The sequence below is a fragment of the Megalops cyprinoides genome, chromosome 17 (genome assembly GCF_013368585.1).
Source record: "Megalops cyprinoides isolate fMegCyp1 chromosome 17, fMegCyp1.pri, whole genome shotgun sequence".
NCBI classification, from domain to species: Eukaryota; Metazoa; Chordata; class Actinopteri; order Elopiformes; family Megalopidae; genus Megalops; species Megalops cyprinoides.
In genome coordinates this window covers 26,606,625-26,627,747 of record NC_050599.1, presented here as the reverse complement: position 1 = coordinate 26,627,747, position 21,123 = coordinate 26,606,625, and the positions used below count along the sequence as shown (strand labels likewise).

Below are 21,123 nucleotides of genomic sequence, written 5' to 3'. Positions count from 1 at the left end.
TATTTCACAAAGAACGAACAGAAAATACTTTTCAAGTAACGTCCAGATGCTGACTTAATGGCTCAATCACTCCTAATTCAAAATCAGTTCGAATGAATGGGCCAAAACCGCGACTAGACAACAACCAGAACTGGATCATGATTCCTCCGTTACAGTGGGGGCGCGCTTAATTTTAAGTACTACCTAAAAACAGAGCAGACGCCTTGGTATTACGCTGCAGTAGATTATTACGTAGAATATTGTGTAAGGCCTCGGTAGCCATGCATCGGTTTTGTGCATTAACGTTACTTCTTACGGTTCTTATTGAATCGACCGTTTCCATTTCTTTTTATTTACCGGTAAATTCTCGAAAATGTTTGCGGGAAGAGATCCACAAAGACGTGCTTGTCACTGGGGAATATGAGGTTAGCGAGCAACCTAACACTAAGACCAACCTTAAGGTGAGTCCAGCCGGTGATGCAGGAAAAGCCGAGGATGTGCGAGTAGGCCTAGAAGAGTGATCGTGTGACCCTCGAGGAGCCACGGAAAAATGCTTCAATAGAACGTTAATTGTCGTTTAATCGTGTACTTATATGCATTATAACACTATAGTGTTAGGCTCTAACGTTTAAGTAGTTGCATTTCTATAGTATTTGCGAAGCCGCGGAAGTTTTCTGCTCTCGCAGTTGGCTAACTAGCATCTCTTCCTGGTTGTCAAATCGATTACTTGCGCTAGCTGGGTAGTTAAACTTAATAGAAATAACATGCATGTATCCGGTTTGGTTGTGCGTGAAAATGGGTAAGTTAGACTCTTGTTAATAAGCGAAATGCATCTCGCTTGTCGGTCGTAGTACTGTGATGAGGACGTTTTCATATTTAGAATGAGCTAACTCTCATTCACTCAGAAAGTAACACGTCACCCTAACAACTCCCAAGGATAGGGTGCAAGCTTGCAACTACTCGCCAAGAAATTCAACCGGCTACAGTCATGTTCCACATCGTGCATTCAGAGATATCAATTTTCAGAAGGATTTTACTCGTTTTTGTCAGGTAACACAGAAGGTAATATTTCATGAGTTACGTTGGGTTGTAAGTACAATGTGCGCGCATGTAGCCATTCATCAGCTGAAAACAAATACACTAAGACAATTTGACGTAAATTGCAGCACTGCATTCAGTGGAAGGAAAAGCAGTGCAAATGTTCTGTCATGAAACCACATGTTTGCTTTTGCATTGACTATTTGATTGACCAATGTGAGACCTATCACAGATGTGATAATGATGTGTTTCAGTTAAAATCGCTTCTGTTGACAAGCAGATACTATTTTTCAGGGAAGGGTGAAAAATACAGATTTTTAAAAGCAGGTATTGTCGGTATTTTCATGCTCATAACCTCACCTTTTCTTTAGATGCAGCTTGGGAATTGATGGCAAAAGGGGCCAAGCAGCAAGGTTTTGCACCATACAGTATTTTAATCAGTCAGTACAGGAAATGCTTCAGTTTGTGCCGCATGTTTAGATTGCACCTTGTGTGCTTTGTGAAATGTCCTTGTATTATATATAATATTGTTCCAAACCTCTGTGCAGATCACAGATTCCTCTGGCCACATCTTGTACTCAAAAGAAGATGCCTCCAAGGGGAAGTTCGCCTTCACGACTGAGGATTACGACATGTTTGAAGTCTGCTATGAGAGCAAGTTTCCCATGGGTAGGTATCAGTCCTTCCCATTTCACCTCACACCAGTTTGATGTTGTTGTTGTTTCATTAATGTGCCCTATGCAACTTCCAGACCATTAGACATTACAGTTCAGATCACCAAGAGGTAATGCAGAAGAGCAGTGAATATGCCAAGAGAAGATGATGCAGCTGTCTAATACAGCTAAAGCATAAATCCAAATCATTAACTATTGGCTGTTAGAGCTGATTAAAAGGAGTTTACTGTGCGTAAGGTCAGGGTGCAACAGGAGGATTACAGTCAGACTGGATGAACCCAGACAGAGTCAGTGAATTATGAAGCAGTTTCCCTCTCCTTCAAACTTTAGTTAAAACAACTGTCACACGCTAGATTCAGGAAACTTCTGAAGCCAGTCATTCAGCACTTGCCCAGCGCATCATTTTAATGAATGCAAAATGTAGGAAGTATACACTTTTTGTTGTTTTTTTTTAACCAAGCATGTCATGTAGTTTAGTAGCTGATGAAGGTCTAAGCACTATTATGAAATGCCCCCATTGTGAATAAGGTAAAGTGCTTTGACCTGCAGTCATGCATATCATCTGGTTGTAGTTAGACTGGCAACTGGAGGGGGGGGGGGGGTGCAAGGGAGTAGGGGGCTGGTTTTGGGAGGGCGAGGGGAATAGATGAGGGGTGGAGCCTGGGGGCGGGAGGGGGCGTCAGTCATTTCCCGGAACGTTTGGCTCCCTTACAATTATTCTTTTCATGCTGGTTCCAGGAACTGGGCGGGTCCCTGACCAGCTGGTCAATTTGGACATGAAGCATGGCGTGGAGGCAAAGAATTACGAGGAGGTGAGTGTGGGGGGGGGGGGGGGGGTCGGAGGTGGGGGTGAGGGTGAGGTTGTGCCTGGTTTGTGTTTAAGCTGGCATGAGAACGGTGAAGTTTCATGAGGGCTACTCACGCAAACACACTTATTCCCCGCACCACAAAGGTTGAGTGCCGCCCCTCCTCCCTCCCCCGAGTCTGGGGTTCCCCCTGTCTCCTCGGAGTGAAAGTCTGGAAGGAGCTCATCTGAGGGGTAGGAAACGGGCTCCTGTTATTTAATGCCACTAATACCAGCACCAGACAGCAGGGAGAAACAGCCTTCCTGTTACTGGCGAGACATTCCATGCTAATTATGGTACAGTGGGATCACTTGTTTGATCTTTGAGGGAGATCTGGAAGAGTTTATTATTTGAATGGATTTGAAAGCTGCACAGATTTTCTTTGGTAGGTTATTGAGTCTACAACTGACCAGAAGTAATTTTAAGAGCAATAAATAAATGTTACTGCTGCCTCTTGGCACCACAGCTTTTGAAAGGTAATATGACAGCTTTAAGGAATTCAAGGGGCAAGAACATATAATTTATCTATTAGTGTGGCTGCTGAGGTTTTAGGAATGCAGTTAAATTGTCCCTGGTGTTATTTTCTGTGCGTATATTCAGTTCTTAAGGATTCTAAGATACACTGTGGTTCCAGGCGGATGGTGTTAGAGGAAATGATGAGGAGAAAAAAAACCTATACTGTGAAATAAAGTGCCTTCTGCTTTAGTCATCAGCTATGATGTGGTATCAGACATTGCCTGTGAAAACACAGTACTGAAATGTTATCTCCATTCAAAGAAAGAAAAAGGGAAAGCGGGGGGAAAGTATTGTATACTTGTTTCTCTCATGACAGGTTCTCGGCAGTGTCATTCAGGAACATTCAGATTCCAGAACTGCTTGTTTTTCAGTGCGCCTCATTAGTTTCAGCTATTTTCAGGACCTTTATTTCACCTGGCAGAAATCCCGACAGAGGCACAACTGGGATATTGGCACGCTGCCCATGGTGGAAGGCTGAGGCATTCTGGGTAGTTCGTGACTAAACACTGCTGGGAAATCCTGTGAGGCATCCCCCGGTAGGGAGCTCCTTTGTGGGAGTCTCTGATTCTTCATTAGTGTAGGGGCCCACAGGTGTGTGTGTGCTCGTGCGAGCATGTGCATGTGTGTGTTTTCAGTGAAGGTAATAGCTGCAGGGAGGCAGACAGTGGGCTGGCTGCCTTGCTTTTGGCAGTGTCCAGTTGTACTGTGGTCCCTTTCGCTTGTGAAAGTGCTGGCGGTCTTGGCATCCAAGAGTCAGAACAGCCTTCTGCTCATGCAGCGTGTGGGGCTGGCAGGAGTTGCTGTCTGCATACGAGACAAAGTGTGCGAAATGCAAGTCCCTCATAGCCGAAAGACCGGCCTGATATGTAACCTGCGAACAACAGCGACACCTACTGGAGGGAACAATTTGAGGCAGTTCCCATTTAATTCAGTTTTTCCTCCTCAGAAATTTCACTACCGTTTTACCCCCAAGTGGTTGGCTTGTGTCGAGCAGTACAGTGCAGATTGAGAGGTGTTCAGAACTGCTAAATCTGTGTAATGGACAGCATTGTGGAAACGCCAGCCAGGACATGTAGTGTTTCTTTGGTGGTGTAATGCCCTTGAATGACGCCTGCCCCTCTCTTCACTCAGATTGCCAAAGTGGAGAAACTGAAGCCCCTGGAGGTGGAGCTTAGGAGACTGGAGGACCTGTCTGAGTCCATCGTCAATGACTTTGCTTATATGAAGAAGCGTGAGGAGGAGATGAGAGACACTAATGGTAAGCCCCCCGTAAATTGAGCTTGGATGTGTGCTAACAGTTACATTCGTAAATCACCTCTCAAAGACTGCACAGAGCGGAGGCAAGTTTTGATATAGTATGTATGTCTTAATATAGTTTTAAGACAAACGTAACAGGTGGTAGATATGTGAAATGAGTTAGTGAAACCCCTTATTTTTTCTGTGGACCACTCTGAGTCAGAGTTAACTCTGGCTTGAAATTGCTGTAGTGTCTTTTCCTACAGATAAGAATTAAATTGTGGCAAAGCCTGTTTCACATTGTGGTTCATCTGTTGTTGTAGAAGAAAATGGATGGTGTGCGATTAAGACTTGGTCTGTGTGTCTGCCCCCACTTTACCCCCCCCCCTCCAGAGTCCACAAACACACGCGTCCTTTACTTCAGCATCTTCTCCATGTGCTGTCTGATTGGCCTGGCCACCTGGCAGGTCTTCTACCTGCGCCGATTCTTCAAGGCGAAGAAGCTCATCGAGTAAAGCTGGGAGTTTCATCCAGGGAAAGGTCCATCGATTGGCTCCGCCCTCGCTCGCTCACAAACCACCATCAGCCAGTCGGGGCAGGCGAAGCGGTGCAGTTTGAATCTAGTTTTTGGAGACGTCGAGTGACAGCTTGGACAGCGAAATGCAGCCACTCTGATGAAAGCTCCACCTTTACCACCGAAATGCCGTTTTGTTTTTTTTTTTTCTCCCCTCCCTCGTCATTTTTGTCTGTCTTCACAAATGATTGGTCACTTGGTTTTCTGTGTTGCTACGTGGTGTTTGATTTTTGTAAATACTGTTTTTGGACTTTCTACGGGGAAGATTAAAATTTGGGGCGGGGGAACAGTCTCACGAACTGCAGAGGAAAGTTTTTGAGCTTGCGCATTCTTCTGCGTTTCCTACTCCATCCCTTGTTCATTTGTTTTGTTTTTAAGAAAAAAAAAAACATAGAAAAACATTTGCTATAAAACTAAGAATGTTGTGGAATCAGAAATTGCTGTAGCGCATATAGATCCGTTTAAAGCTACCAAAGTCCCTTAAATAAATTTCTCTGCTTTTTGTCCTGTTTGCTGTGTTAATATAAGACCTTGAATATGTTGGCTGAAAAAAATGTACTATACGCATACTCTGTGCCCAGCAGTATTTGTACATGTAGGCGTGTGGTCATGTTGCATTGGAATCCAAGCCTGGATTAAACCCAGAACACTGCAATTGTACATGGCAGCTTCAAAAAGGCAGTGTTCTCCCTTCTGACCTGTTCCTCCTGGTAGCTGTTTTTAGCTTGTAATCATAGTTGCAATTACAAAAATTGAGTTGGAACATTCTGATGAGGAATTATAGTCAGCTATTGCTTGATGTAAGATGACGCCAGTTTCTTAATATATTTAACAGTGATGGTAATATAAATGTATGGTAGGCTTGAGGTGTTCATGTTTATAAGGGTATTTTTGTTTTCTTGCTTTCCCTTTACAGCAAAATCAGTGTGCGTTCTGTAATCCTGCTCCTTTCAAACAGAATGCTGTGGTGAATGGTTGCTTTTGATTTTTTTTTGGCCATTTTAACTAATACAGATTTATAAATGCCATACAGTTTGTGTTTTTTTTATGGGACGATCACCTTTGTTATTCAATAAAAGCACCTTTTATCTGGCATTTCAATAAAAAGGGGAAAAAGTCTATGTGACAGTCAGCTGTCAGTGCTTGACATTTGCTTTAAATGTGAGGCTCCTGCTAGATAGACATAGCAGTAGATACTAATAAGCTCAGTCACGACTGCCTGCTGTCAACTGTGACATCATAAAGGAAATCAAATTCACTCTTCATTACTGCAGTAACAAATTCAACTTTGGCATGAAATGTTTTATGGTGTGTGTGTGTGTGTGTGTGTGCTTGTGTGTCACAAGAACAGCAAACGGGAACTCTGCCAACAAACTGCTGAATAATCGCAGCTAGAGTAGTTGCATTTTGAGGATGGGTACCCTGCTGTAAACCAGGGCGTGCCTGCTGTCTGGTGCCTCTACAAAGGGGAAAGTGTCCTGACAATATTTTATTGGCGCGGACAGCAGCCTGAGGAGCAGCATACAACACTTTAATCCAAGACTGAAATACAGGGCCAAAACCAAACTTGTCAAGCACCCTATATAGATAATTATGTTAAATGCGATCAAAAGCCTTCTGGGCATCCAATGAGATAAGTACTTCTGGAGTGGGTGATAGCTCAGAGGAGTACAGTAAGTTAAACATTCTCCACAGGTTACTGAATAAATGTCTGCCAGCCACAAACTCTGTCTGATCCGAATGTATAAATTTAGGTAAGACCAATTCTAGTCTAGAAGCCAGCACCGTTGCGAGAATTTTGTAATCACACCCAAGTAAACTCACCGGTCTGTAGGAATCACATTTAGAGGGGTCTCATTCATATTTAGGACTTTTTTTGGAATGTTTATATCCATATCCTTTCAGCATAGGGGAAAAGATCACTCAATTCCACAGTCACATTTCTTTAGATACCTACAGATTAGAAACTTTATCAAAAAAAAACAAAAACCTTTTCTTCATTCCCTGCTCTGTCATATAATGACTAGATTGATGAGTCTCGATTGCAATCCATTTGTTAGAGGGTCAATTTCTAGATTATATCATATGATCCAAACAATGACTGCACCTTCCCTCAACCATATAAAGGAGCAGTGGCAGGAAGAGTTTGGAGGTGATATCCTGGATGTGAATTGGCAGCGCTCCATTGAAAGGATTCAGACCTCCTCCATATGTATCAGGCATGGTGTACTGCAGTTTAAGGTTTGCCATAGACTCCATTTCTCCAGATCAAGACTCGCTAAAATGTATCAAAATACAGATCCAAAATGCCTTCAGTGCCATCAGGCACCAGCGACACTCTATCACATGTTTGGTCCTGCTCTAAACTTGACCCTTTTTGGTCTGCAATTTTTGATATATACTCTCAAATTTTCACCAAAGAAATAGACCCTGATCCTATGATTGGTATTTTTGGTATAGCTCCTGAGGGTGTCATCGCATTTTCATCTTTGCTGGCTAAATGACTTATCTTGATGCATTGGAAATCTATCAACCCACCATCATATGGACGGTGGGTGGTAAATGTAATGGTCCACTTTAAATTGGAAAAGATGAGATATTCCATTGGTGGCTCATGTGAAAATTTTCAAAAAGTTGTGGCAGCCCTTTGTAGAGCATATAAATAACCAATTCCAACCTAGCATCGAAATACCAAATCCCTGTGCCCCCCTTTTAAACTCTACTGTGATTATTTTCTTTTTGTAAATGTATAGTTTGGTTTTTTTGGGTATCTTCCTTTTTCCTTCTTCCATTGGAAAGTATGTACATTAGCACTGGTATTTCATGGATTAAAGTATTGATAAGTGTGTTTTTAACTTTTTGACTGTTTAGAAACCGGTGTAAAAACCCAATAAAGATAATTTCATATATATCTATGAGAACGTGTGTATGCGTGTACCATAACGTAACCCTTTGCATGTAATCAGCATACATTGTAACTTCAGATTGTTCTCATTTGAATGAATTAAGGATCTCCATCCATTTTAGAGTGATGTATATTAGGAAGGTATGAGAAATATTGGTGTATCTGAATCTGAACCATACAGTGAATTCTTGAGCTTCACCTCTCCCGGTTCAAATGTGGTATCCCTTGCTATCATTTTTCAGGATTAATCCAGATATTTGTAAAGTTATTGTACATATATTGCACACCTGAATGTGCCATATGGCATGTATAACAAGGTATGGCAATTGGTCGGGAATTTCAGCCTCTTTCGTGGATTAATCTTCATGTTAGTGGCTTTTTTAAGTTCGTTTCACTGCCGTCACAGCGACGGTTACTGGATTGTTTTGGCAATGCATTCCACGAAATATATTTTGCTTAAATCTTCCAGAAGGAGGCGATACTGAGAACGGAAACTGTCACGAATTCTAGCGTTTGTGAACTACGCCTCGTACAAACGGAAAACAAAAATGCACTACTTTGATGATATTTGCAATAACCTTAGCTAAGGAAAGTGTTATCTGAACACTTAACCGTTTAATACATTGCAGTGAAGGAAAGCAGTTGGCTCAATATAGTAAGATTCCTCAAGGTTGTATATTACGATAAACATTCAGGCCACCATAGATTTTTTGTGTGCGCGGTTTCAAAACAAAATAAACATTTTCATCTTATGTGAACGTAGTTGATAAAACACATTGTGAAGGAGGAAAAAACATGAAAAGACTGAGTCCCGCTGTATTGCTCAGGCTGAACTGCAGCGTCTATTCACAGGCGCGATCCCACTACTGAGCGGCACGGGGGCTTTGACCTGCTCCGTTTCCGACCTGGGCCGGTTCACCCCTCCTTAGGCGACCTGGTAGTCCCGGGCTCCCCCAGGAGCACCATATCGATACCGAACTTAGTGCGGACACCCGATCGGCATAGTCCACTGCAGCCCAGAACCCCTGAGCTCAAGCGATCCGCCAGCCTCAGCCTCCCAGTAGCTTGGATTACAGGCGCACGCCACCGCGCCCGGCGAGAGCTGAAGGCACTCTTTAAACATTTCAAGTGGAGTGTGGTGTGACGTCAGGCCGCCGGCGCACGCGAGTCTAGGTATATAGCTCCCTCTTGCGGTAAAGTTGCAAACCAACATGTAGAAAGAAACCAAGAGCATGGACTAAAATCATGCATGCAATCGCCGCGGCAGGACACATCTTTAGAGCAGAAGTTTAGAGCACTAACAAGACGTACCGTTTCATTATTTGTATTCGGCAGGTGATTCGAGTTTCGATTCGGTCATGTAAGATGCTCGAAAAAGAAAAAAAAAAAGGATCAAACCACAAAATTATAACGTGAAACAAATGCAAACGCTATATATTCTCGTAGAGGCGCGTTAACTGGTCCAGTGTTACTTCCTTGTATGAAACAACCGGTTTAATCACATGATGGTACATCAGAATCCAAATCGGAACATTGAGAGACGGACGGATAACTAGATTCAGAGTATTTCCGCATCTTTAGCCAATTTGACGTAACCAATTATTTTCATGATCTAGAAATCACGATAGATTGATACATTGAGTTCATTCAAATAAAGACATCTTAAATACCATAATATTCATATTCACTTTCTGTCATTAGCACCAGGCTCGACGCCATGAGAAAATACAGAGGAATCTACGGGGGTGCACAGAAAGTCATAAATACTCTGTAGACATTGGGATATTTAAGGACACAATTGGGGGCGCAATGAGGTCCGTCCGGGGGTGCAAATCCGCATAGCGCCCGGCCTGATTAGAACTATTGCCAGATAAACAACCTCATTATACCAACTTTGTTCAGACGTACTACAACGACGCGTTTTGAAATAATAACCGAACGAAATGTTTACCTGTAGTCTGCCTATGCCTTATTTGATTTATTTAAATTACGTTAATAGTGACACGACGTAATTTGTAAATTGTTTCCTGTGGTCTGTTCGTCCGGAGGCCTTCACAAAGTACTTTTCGTATAAAGCTACTTAATGTCTGAGGCAGAAATACCTTTCCATTATAACCACGTGTCTAACAGACAGGCAGCGTAATTCCTGACAGCTAGGATGACGATCACTTACCTTGGTAACTAGGCACCAGCAGAATATGTCGTCTAACAGTCACAAAGCGTCAGAACATTATAACCTTGAAGTACTATCCCCTCACCGTTCTTCTGAGGAAATCAGAAGATTTATAATATGTAGAGTCAATATTATATATTTATAATATCGACTCTAAAGTAATTATAACTATTAAAATAATTAATAATCAAGTGGAGGAAACGCTGTGTTCAGGTAACTTCATTCCCACGTCACGGTGTTCTTTGCTGTCAAATATTATTGTCCTGCGCATGTATTGCGTTTTTATAAAGAGAGAACAGTTTTTGTTACAGAGATAAGTTTTAATGATGCGATCTATCCTAGTTGCTCCGAATGCATGAAAAATGTTTTGTTTAGTTTTAACACAGATGCACATCACTCTTTTTCAGTGAAAATCCAAAAAAGGAAAAGAAATCACTTGCTGAGCAACCCAAGCAAAGTCATGCAATAAATACAAAAACACCAGGAGAGCACAACTTGGTCAGAAGCACATTTTATAACACACGTGCCATTTTCATGAATGTACAGTTTACAAAAGAAATACCTTTTTCTTCTATTGTTTAAAAAATAACAGTTCACAACTTAAAAATCCATAAAATGGAAAAAAAACTGACCAAGCAGACAATCAACAAACTATATGTAGGACCAGAACACCCATGTTAATCACATTCACATTTTCTGCCCAGCTCCTCCAGGGCTGTCTGCAGTGCCAGTGCTTTAACTGTGGGAGAAAAGAAAGACTAGTCAGAAATCATGGTCACACTTTAAGCCAATTTATACTACTGGAATAAATTTAACAAAATAGTGTGACAAAAGTGTGACATCGTTAAAGGTTAGTGAACAGTTAAGTGAGTTAAGTGAGTTAAGCAAATGAGTTGTATGATTGTATGTTGTATGATTTCCATTCTTTATTTTGGCTTCTGAAAGACCACTTTGGTTAGTTGCACCAATTTATCAAGTGCCTGCACTTTGTTTAGCTGTGAGTGTCAATGTTGAGGCCTGAATTTAATTGAAAACAAATCTCATTATCTCCAAGGTACACTTTTTAATATAATTACTTCCAAATTACTCCACACGCCACAAACTGGTAGTTTACTACCTGTGTATTCACTATCAGCTTTATGTGTATGCCAATTACTTAAACATTTGCTATTCAATTTTAAAATTATTAAATAGAAGCCTATAACATGCATATTTCTCAATGGAGGTGAGCACATCACCCATTTAACATAAGACTGGTGACATCTTCTAGCACAGAAACAAATAAATTGGAAATTACCCCATGTTATGTTTTGTGATTTGACAACATGTATATGCACATGTCAAATTAGTAGTTAAGTATGCAAAGCTCCTTGATGGTATTTTTACAGAGCAGGAAAAAAAAATCAAGAAGGGGTGCTAATGTAGTATGGATGTGTTCCACGGTGATGTCTTAAATGTGTTGCATGGAATCCAACAGGAGGCGTTTTATGCTTGCTGTGTTTTGGTGGGAGACTGTGGGCACCTGCTTTGGGTCTTTGTCCACTTGAGGGCGTGTCTGGGAGGCACGGAGTGGGCAGGGTGGAAGAACGGACAGCCAGCCCTCTTACACTGGGCTGCAAACCTGCAGGGCTGTAAAACAGACCAATCACAGCACTGCATTAATGACTGAAATGCAGCGAAGGGAAGGCCACAAAACTCTTTAAACTTTGGTGGAACCTAAATCCGTGTACATGCACGCAACCCAATAAGCTAAAAAAAAAAGGGAGAAATGTCTGTGTGTGAAAGAAACCAGGTCTGAATCTCCAGGAGTACTTGGATCAAATGCATAAAAGCTTGGGATTAACTGCTGAATTGCATATGTAACGGGTGGTATATTGCGTTGTGTTTTAATATGATGTTACGTGGGTCGGCGAGCGAGCGAGTTTCGAACCGAGGTTCTTACTGCTCGCTGCCAACCCCTTAAAGCCAGCGTCGTTGCCAGTTGAGCTAAAGGCAAATTGCCGTTAGCCTGTCGGCGACAACGCTACTTAACCAGGTCTCAGAGGGAGTGACGTAGCCGCTGCAACCACTCGGCTACCTGCTACCCGCTACCTAAGGCTTTACGCAGGACTCACACGAGCTAATCACTTCAGCTCTGCTACACTCACCCCCCCTTTGACCTCCTCTGACTCCTCAGCGACCACTGGCGGCCAAGCTGTGCTTTAGCCAGTGATCCGGGTCACGGCACCAATGTAACGGGTGGTATCTTGCGTTGTGTTTTAATATGATGTTACGTGGGTTGGCGAGCGAGCGAGTTTCGAACCGAGGTTCTTACTGCTCGCTGCCAACCCCTTAAAGCCAGCGTCGTTGCCAGTTGAGCTAAAGGCAAATTGCCGTTAGCCTGTCGGCGACAACGCTACTTAACCAGGTCTCAGAGGGAGTGACGTAGCCGCTGCAACCACTCGGCTACCTGCTACCCGCTACCTAAGGCTTTACGCAGGACTCACACGAGCTAATCACTTCAGCTCTGCTACACATATGCCATTCAGCGCACTGTAACTCTCCCCATTGTGGAGCTCATGAAGTCAGCTCTCCTGTTGTTGGTATGTCTCTACACTCGTCTATGAAGTGTACAGTGGATTACTCTCAGAGTTTCTGTGAACGGAAAACGGCTCACTTTGGGGTGATAGAAGGGGCAGTCCATCTTCTTACAATCTGGAAAGAAGCGGCAGACGCTGCTGGACGATGTTGGAGCTGGAGGAAACACAAAGACGGAAAAGGGGGTCCTTCAGCGACACATATGGCTATAATACCCACTCCAGACAGAAGCTGCCTGCAAGTGTTGATCAGTTTTGCCGTTTACCCTCCAATGGTTAAGATCAGAACTGTGGCTGGGAAATATGGTCCTTGATTAGCACTTGTGGAAAACTTCTGCCTCAGGTGTAAAACCTCGCCTGTGAATCCCACGCACGGAAGGAGGATCTAATAAACAGGAGTTACCTGGCCTGGGGGGAGGGGCGAGGCCTCTCCTACTGACGTGGGTGTAGGGGCAGTCCGCTTTTGTGCACTTGGCGTCGTACTTGCAGTTCGGGTGGACAAACAAGCACTTGTCTCCAAACTTGCAATTAGGGAAGGTCCTACAATGGAAGGCAGAAAGAGGTTTGTCTGTGGCAGTCTTTCTAAACACTGCTCCTGGAGACCCACTGCTGGTTTCAGCTGGACTGAATTGGGTTCCAGCTGGACTGAATTAATTAGGTTGGTTTGAGCTGTTACCTGAATTAAATTTTGCATAACCTGAATGCCGGAATGCATTTGTAACAGAACGATACTAGTAAAGGTGTTTCTTGAGGTCAATTCGGTTTATCTGAGCCCCTTACATTAGTAATGCAGACAGATATACATTGACTTCATTGATTTAGAAATCTGCTGCTATATGGGGGCCTAGGTCAAATAAATTAACTTTCACTGGGTGTGGGTCTGGAGAAACACAGGTACGTTGGGGTCCCTCGCAATTTCAGGGGGAACCTACTTGCACTGAGCAGTGGGGTGGTGGTATGGGCACTCGTCCCCACTCTTGCACACGGGCCAGAACCTGCAGCGCTCCAGAACCTTCTGCTTCTTCCCCGGGACCGGCCCATCGTCCTCGCCACCGTAGTCCTCCTCCTCTACAGGAGAGGGAGGAAACAGCCAAATAAGAGTGGTGCACTACTTCACTCCACACACTGAGGCTCAGTTCATTCTCATATTTCTAGCAACCACTAGCGACTGCCTCAAAGTAAGGACATTTTTCCTAGCCTTTTTTTCCCCCACCTTCAATTGACAAGAAAGCTTCACAGCAAAGCATCACTCTCAAATGTCACTCAAATAAAGACCCAATGCGCAAAGACCTACAGATGCAGTAAAAGGATCCTGTTTAGTGGTCTGTAGTCTACTGTGATGCATTGCAGACCTAGTTTCTTGAGATTCTAGGGACAGAGGTGCATCTGTCTTGGTCCCACGTGGCTCTGAAAAGGGAAACTGTTGGACCAAGGAGGAAGTTTTACTGGATCACCACCACCTAGGGCAAGATAAACATACAGCTAAAAACAACTCTGTAGGATTTACCGTCTGAGTAGTGGAGGTCACTTTGTAGTCTCTGGTGAATGCTGGGCTTTCTCTCTGGGTAACCGGCCGGGACAGCACACTTAACCACTTTGGCACCATCATCCACATCCAGATCACTCTCCCCGAGGTGGCCCATGGGGCTGGGCACTCCATCTAGGGTCACAATGAACTTGGGGCTGGCACTGCCCAAGGTCTCCGCCCCGTCCCGACTGAAGAGAGAGACATGCCGGTCAGACAAATGCCGACTGTCAATCACCCGTCTGTTGCACCTCCGATAGGCTGAGATAATGCTGTAAGCTGCAGGGGCGTGCTCACCTGGCCTGCACTGTACGGGGCGTGGTGGGTGTGGCAGTGGGTGGGGCTTCGTCCCGCATCAGGGCACCCAGTCGGCCGCGGACAGACACAGCCGCCTCCTCTACCTCCGGCCGCCTCACAATGAAGGATCGCGTGTCGCTCGGGTTCAACCCGCCCATCTCTGCCAACAGGAGCGCTGCGGACAGCCAACCGTTAGCTGACTACACACCACAGCAGGCCTCATGATGTCCAACCAACATTCTAACAACAGTTAATGTAACCAGCTGCAGAGAAATGTGGCCTGATGTCCCGCAATGGGACAATACCGTCAACTGGCACTGGCTGCTAATGAGCTACAGACATGGGAGCCTCATTACTAAACTTTTGGTCTAGCATCCTGAAGCCATTTTCCATTGTTCTGTGCGATTACAAAACACTCCAATTTAAGGATCGCCCATGGTGAGCTGATGAGTTTCCATCCTGAGGTCGCGTTAACCGAATATTTTCCGTCATTGACTGAATTTTCTTAATGACGGAAAAATCTGAAAGCTGTCCCTCATTTTGACAGATCACAACAATGAGGGTGATCTACCATAACTTTAAGTAATTCACACCCTTGTCCAGTTGGCGGCAAGCGTGCATATTAATTAGCCATTGTCTAGTCTTGTCTTTGATCTCACATGCATGACCTCATTGTCTAGCTGGCTTTAGCCATCGCATTGGTAGGCTATATCGCTACATACCATTGCAAAATGTCACGGCAGCTGAGTGTCCGAAGTTTCTTTAAAAAACCCAATAACTGTGATGGTGTTGATAAACGAGGTGAAAAAAGAGGGATTGATGTGGTGGAGGATGAAGGACAAGCAAGTAATCCTGATAATGTTTATCAGCCAGCGGCAGCTAATGTTACGGGGCAAGCAAGTGTGGAGCAATGAGGTCAAGAGGTAGTACCGGGTTCAGCGAAAGCAGGAGTTCACGTGGCTGAGGAGGGAAGATGGCAGAATGTTCTGCGACATCTGTAGAAAAGCTAACATGAGTAACGGATTTGTCCGAGGGTGCACGACGATGCAGAAATCGGCATTAAATGATCACAAAAGAAGCCATAGCCACATCGAAGCTTCAAGGGTGGTCAACCAGTGCGTAGCAATGGTAAAGCATGTGGAGAAATCGCAGGCTGCCTATAAGGAGGCATTAAAAAACGCAACTTAAGGTTGTGTTGTATATGGCAAATACAAATTCCCCCGAGCCATAACCTAACCTAATAAACCTCTTACAGTCTGCCGGGTGTCCAAACCTAAACAGTGCACACACGTACACCCACCATGACACAGTCAGTCAGATGGAGGAGGCCATAGCAATGACCATAACCAGTGCTATCGATGACCGCATCGCTGACAGTAGATACGTTGGGGTAACAGTAGATGAAACTACTAATATCACGGTTGAGAAAATGCTGATCTCATACCTGACACTTAAGCAGAAAGGGGAGCCTGAAACTGTGTTCACTGGCAATTATGTAATACCCTCTGGCACTGCAGAATGCATCATCTGCTTTGTGCGGTGTTGACATGAAAAGTGACTGCACGGTCGGTGTCTCTGTTCGTCTTTGCTCTCCATGCCCTTATAAATGCATAATCTATAAGCTTGTTCTGTATATTAATTGTTAAAAAATGAAAATGAATGAATGAAAATTAAATGCTGTTAAATATGAAAATTAAAATGACAGGTAATAATAGATTATGACTTTTTCATGACTTCTTTATGACTATGAATTTTTACGACTCTGTCCGTTAAAATGACGGACAGCGAGAAAGTCTAACGCAACCTCCGTTTCCATCTGACAGTATCCAATGCTGCGGTTGTGCCTGTCTGCAGCGATCATGAAAAACCTGGCTCCAAGTTAAAAACCCATCTCTGGACTCTTTGCTACAATGAAAATTATGTAATGAAGGGCAACTGTAGTTATTAAACTAATTTCATGCGAAGTGCACAAGCACACATTTCACAGAATTATGTCTAAAGGAATGAGCTGCTGGTAGGCTTGGTAATCACAAAAACAGGCCGAGAACCATTCTTATTTTGATGTATTAAATACTCTGGTGCTTCCAGGCTGTCACAGGTTTCTTATTTCCCACCCTTACCTTGCTGGCTTCTCACTCCATCCTCCGGTAGCTCCAACTGCAGGCGGGAAGCCAGGCACCTGCTCTGAACTGAGGAGAAGCACAAAAACCAATCAAAATGAGGAACTCCGACCTGAGGGGAAGCACAGGAGCCAACCACAGAGAGGAACACTGAAGTACAGTAGGAACTTGCTTTCTATCCACCTTCAGCACTGAAAGCAAGCTGGGCAAAACATTAAGTAGTTGTGATGAAAACGACACAACTCAAAGGAACAGCTTGGAAATTTAGGGCCGAAGTATTTATGCAAATGTTAACATAGTATGTCCAATTTTGGAAGTCTATGAAACTCTGTCTGAAGTGAACAAGGGGCGTCAAATAATGGATCTGCAGCCAGTGAGTGACCGGATGGGTGGATCTCTGACCTGCCTGCCTGATTGGCTGCGGCTCGGCAGGTGTGTGGGCTTGCCCGCCGGGGGCCAGGGCATGGAGGTGCTCCTGGACCAGCTGGACGGCTGCTCCCACCTCCTCACCGGCCACACGCGTTCGCGGCGCCACGGGAACCGTCTGCCTCTGTGGCACTGGCACAAATGGCAGGGCGTCATGACAACCGGGCGAAGGGGACCCACACAAAACTAAGACGCAGGGAGCCAGCGCATGTCGTCATGACAACAATGCCAAACAGACAACAGCGCGCTGGCTTCAATTAAGGCCACAGAAAGAGCCTTTGTAAAAGCAAGGTAATGCTGTGTGACCAACCAATGCTGAAGAAAGTAGTCAGAAATGTTTGCCTCTTCACTGAGGACCTTCTGCACACCTTTGTTTTTCACCAAATACATCTACAAAATATTTCAGCAACAAGAAATCTCACATTGAAATTTTGTCTTTTAGAGAAACAGTGCTGTCGACAGCAAACCTCAAACAAATAGGGCTTTATGAAGAAGAAAGGATGTCTCCTCAGGAAAGGAGCTTTGTAAGTTTGGCTATAACGCACAACAGGGTGGCAGTGCATATGTTATTACCTGTTGTGTAGCTTGTTGTCTTTGAGATGGATTCCTGAGCTTCAGAGATGGCCTTTAGTATCAGGTTCTTGTTGGCCTGCTTTGCTGGGGGCAGGGATGGCCTGAAAAACAGATGAAGGTCAATGTTACAGCTGGATACCTGGAAGCCGAGGGCTCCATTCACATTGTATGTGTGCAGACGACAGATGGGAAAGAGGACAGGGCGGGTTACGCGGAACGCCCTCGCACCTGCGCTCCGGTTTGGACGGCAAGGAGACTCGGCTGGACAGGCCACCACTTCTTGCTGAGTAGCCTTCATCATCCTCATCCTCCTCTTCCTCCTCCTCGAGCTCATCACTCTCTTGCCCCTCATCCCCAGTCCTGTTCACCCGAACAATGGAGCTTGCAACTGGGGCTTTGCGCTTGCGGGACCCCTCCTCCTGCAACCCCAAATAAACAGGGACACACAGGTAGTACGTCATGCAACCAGAGCCTACTGAACATCGAACACGTGGAGCTTCACACACAGTCCATGGGCCATTATTTGGACAGACGATTGGTCATGCTAATGAGATTAAAGCTCTGTTAACTTGATGTATTATTTCGCTTGATAAGAACACAAAATCAAGTAGAGTTTGCCTGACCGATGAGGCAGGTGCATGAGCCGCTCACCTCTCTGGCAGCTCGGTCCATGCTGCTCCTGGACCCCCGCCTGTCAGGAGCGTAGCTGTGCTGGCCCCTGCTGTAGGCTGAGGAGGACCGGTCTGGCCCATGGGCGATCTCTGTGGGCTTGTAGCTGTAGAGGCCCTCAGAGGCCCGCCCAGGGGCACGAGAGGCCCCCGCAGACTGCCGCCCGCCCTGCGGGGGCTTGTAGAGCTCAGCTGAGGGCCGGGCGGAGCCATAGGTGACAGTGACGCCCGTCTTCCCACGTGAGGTACCGCCTGCCTCTGCCAGGTCATCGGCGATGAGGTCATCATCCGGCTCTGGCTTGATGTCGATGACGGCCTCCGCAGGCTCCATCAGGGGCCTCACTGCTGATGTGAGCCTTGGCAAAGTCCTCTCTCTAGAGCCCCTCCTGAAAGCAGACAAGGCCGGTCAGGTGCTGTGGCAGGAGACCCTCAGATGGAGGGAGGACGGAAAGCTGGGCACATACATGCCTTGGTTGCTACTTGCTCTCAGCCTTTTCAATGCTTTGCTCCGCTTTGCTGGAGCTGCACCACAAAATAGCTATTCACTATTACAAAAAAAAAAAAAAAACACACACCTGCCAGAGGAACTGTGATGCTCATGGGCAGAACTGGTGGAGACCCGGGCTTCTGTCCTATCAGAGCGTGAGCTGGAGACAGTCAGACCGCGCAGCTCCTCCCCCCTCCTCTCCTCTCCGCTGATTGCCCGACCCTTCCCGACAGTGGCGCCGGGATGTGTATACAGGTGCTGCGGTCGCAGCGAGGCCGGCTCTGAAAACGCAGATTACAACTTTGTACAGCCAAGAGGAAACTCTTACATTACACTGCATTATTGTCATTTAGCAGATATGCTCTGAACCAGAGTGAATTGTAGAGGTTACAATTTCATCCATTTATACAGCTGGATATTTACTGGGGCAATTGTGGGTTAAGTACCTTGCCCAGGGGTATAGCAGCAGTGCTCCAGCGGGGAATCAAACCCTGCTCTTTACCCTAATGGTACACTGCTGCCCCAACCATGGTAGGCATCTGCCACCACCTAAGTCTATATTCCCCTCTAGAAATCAAAGTAAAAGCTATGAATCTGATCATGTACACAATTTAACTCAATGCTTTAGCTTTTCTATGTTAATAACAACTGCACTTGTATTCTTCCACTATGCAGACTTTGAGATGAAACTTACCAACAGCCACCGATCTCAGTTTCTCTAAGACTCCATGTAACCTGCAAAGACAATTACATTTTTTCCATCTACCATACATATAGAACAACAGGACGTGAGGTTAATTTTAAACTACTCTCACGCTGACTCCTGCACATACATACCACACTGTGAACTTGATAGTGTTGTTGCCAAGGAAGAGTGAAAGATCGTCTGCCATCTGCTGCGCGTTCTTCTTATTTGCCACCATCACCATGATATAATCAGGCAACTCTTCGTCTGAAGAACAGGAAAACAGATACACTATGATATAGATAACTAGGTTCCGTACTTTACCAGTGCACAACTGGTAAATTATGGGTTCAGCGCCGAACCTATTATCCAATGTCCAACTCACCCACATAAGCACCAAGCTCCTGTAGTTTTCCCTTAATAGCAGCCTGAAATATGAAAATATAAAAATATAAACATTTTTGTACGGCAGTTAAGTATCAACTGCTCCCTTTGCAGCTTAGCAACAAAGGCAATCACACCGTTCATGCCGGGCTGTTTTCAGCTAACAGCTGGCTAGCTATCGGTCTTGAACAGCAAACACGTAGCTAGATAGCTAGTTAGTTCATTCCAATGCATAACTAGGTATAGGTTAGCTAATTAGCCAATCTAGATTTTAAGAACCATATAGCCAAAATTGCTAACGATTACTTCTGGCTACAGCTACCTAGATGACGAGATAGACAGATAGTTGGTTGTAGTCCTTCAATGGCACAAACACAGCGTTAGGCCTTGGTTTCCCTACACTGTATCTTCCAAAACTGATATGAATAACCGAATGATCTTACCCGTATTTTCTTGCTTATCTCCGTTCCGATCTCCATAGTGGCTCTCTTATTTTAAGTTAGACAACGTTTCAAATTAAAGCACTGTTACGTTTTGTAGACCCTACCAGCTCCCTAGCTGGCGTTATGTATTGTAGAGGCTAAATATCGCTAGCTAACTCCCTAGCCATCAAAATTGCATTCTGGGAAAGAGATGTTTTCAACCTTTTATCGTTTCGAAGATTACCCACGCTGCGTTCCTCCCTAGTCTCAATAAAGAGTTCCGGTTTAACGAAGCTTCCGGTTGTGTTCGGCAATTCAATCGGAAACTAAAATAAAGGTATCACTTGTATCTCGGTGAAAACGTACATTATCTTCGACCCATTTAACCAAGAAGTATCCACGGCATTGTGCTCGTCTCAGCTCCTCTGAGTAGTTAAAATATTATCGATTTTTCGCTCAAGACTTTTGCTGAAGGCTACACAAAGGGCCAATATCCAACGAACACCAGCTGATCGTAAGATAAATAGAAAATAATAAGGACCTATGGTAGTATGGTATTAATCGGTACCCTAAACCTGTCTGTATTTAATCCAACACCTGGGTGCCTTGACAGATTAAATGAACTCCTCTCAGTAGTTCATCGTAAATAAATAATAATCCAGATAGAGATCAGTCACTCTGCCCACCACTGAACCCCCCGAAAAAAGTAAACAAGAAACAAACCCTAAGTAATCAGAACTAAGCTGATGTTCACTTCACTGCCTTTTAGAATGCCATGTTAACATTCTACTCTTTCTGTCCCACATGCCCTTTTCATAAGCATTAGAATCTCAATTTGCGGTTGTCATTAGTAGCAGTTAGATCATTGTTTCAGTGTTCCATACTTCATTTGTAAAGCACTACAAGGAAACCTCAGATCCTGGGATGCCAAAGGGTCTGGAGGACCCTTGCACCTCCAGACACTCCCCTTCAAACATTTAACTCCATGGGTAACAAACTCATTACATCTGGCCTTTGGAA

At 44.6% G+C, this 21,123-nt stretch overlaps 2 protein-coding genes across 3 annotated transcripts; one reads left to right on the top strand and one right to left on the bottom strand.

The window, feature by feature from the left end:
* The first annotated feature begins 225 nt into the window (after positions 1–225).
* LOC118792085 (transmembrane emp24 domain-containing protein 10-like) lies at positions 226–5,942 on the top strand. The gene is made up of 5 exons (XM_036549788.1): positions 226–440; positions 1,566–1,686; positions 2,430–2,503; positions 4,184–4,310; positions 4,682–5,942. Exons 1-5 carry the CDS (start codon positions 261–263, stop codon positions 4,801–4,803), a joined length of 624 nt encoding a protein of 207 aa, XP_036405681.1. The 5' UTR covers positions 226–260; the 3' UTR covers positions 4,804–5,942.
* A 4,668-nt stretch (positions 5,943–10,610) lies between these two features.
* zc3h14 (zinc finger CCCH-type containing 14) lies at positions 10,611–20,282 on the bottom strand. Of its 2 annotated transcripts, XM_036549676.1 has the most exons (17): positions 20,125–20,282; positions 19,683–19,725; positions 19,450–19,564; positions 19,307–19,347; positions 18,701–18,893; positions 18,109–18,511; positions 17,686–17,876; positions 17,458–17,558; positions 16,861–17,016; positions 16,459–16,527; positions 14,339–14,513; positions 14,024–14,232; positions 13,449–13,584; positions 12,920–13,056; positions 12,597–12,673; positions 11,463–11,569; positions 10,611–10,679 (listed from the first exon to the last, which is right to left on the bottom strand). In XM_036549676.1, the coding sequence occupies exons 1-17, from the start codon at positions 20,158–20,160 to the stop codon at positions 10,676–10,678; spliced, it is 2,193 nt and encodes a 730-aa protein (XP_036405569.1). In that variant the 5' UTR covers positions 20,161–20,282; the 3' UTR covers positions 10,611–10,675. The 2 variants fall into 2 exon arrangements, with proteins under 2 accessions (XP_036405569.1, XP_036405568.1); XM_036549675.1 differs by lacking the exon at positions 10,611–10,679 and having other exon boundaries at positions 11,396–11,569.
* Positions 20,283–21,123: the final 841 nt, after the last annotated feature.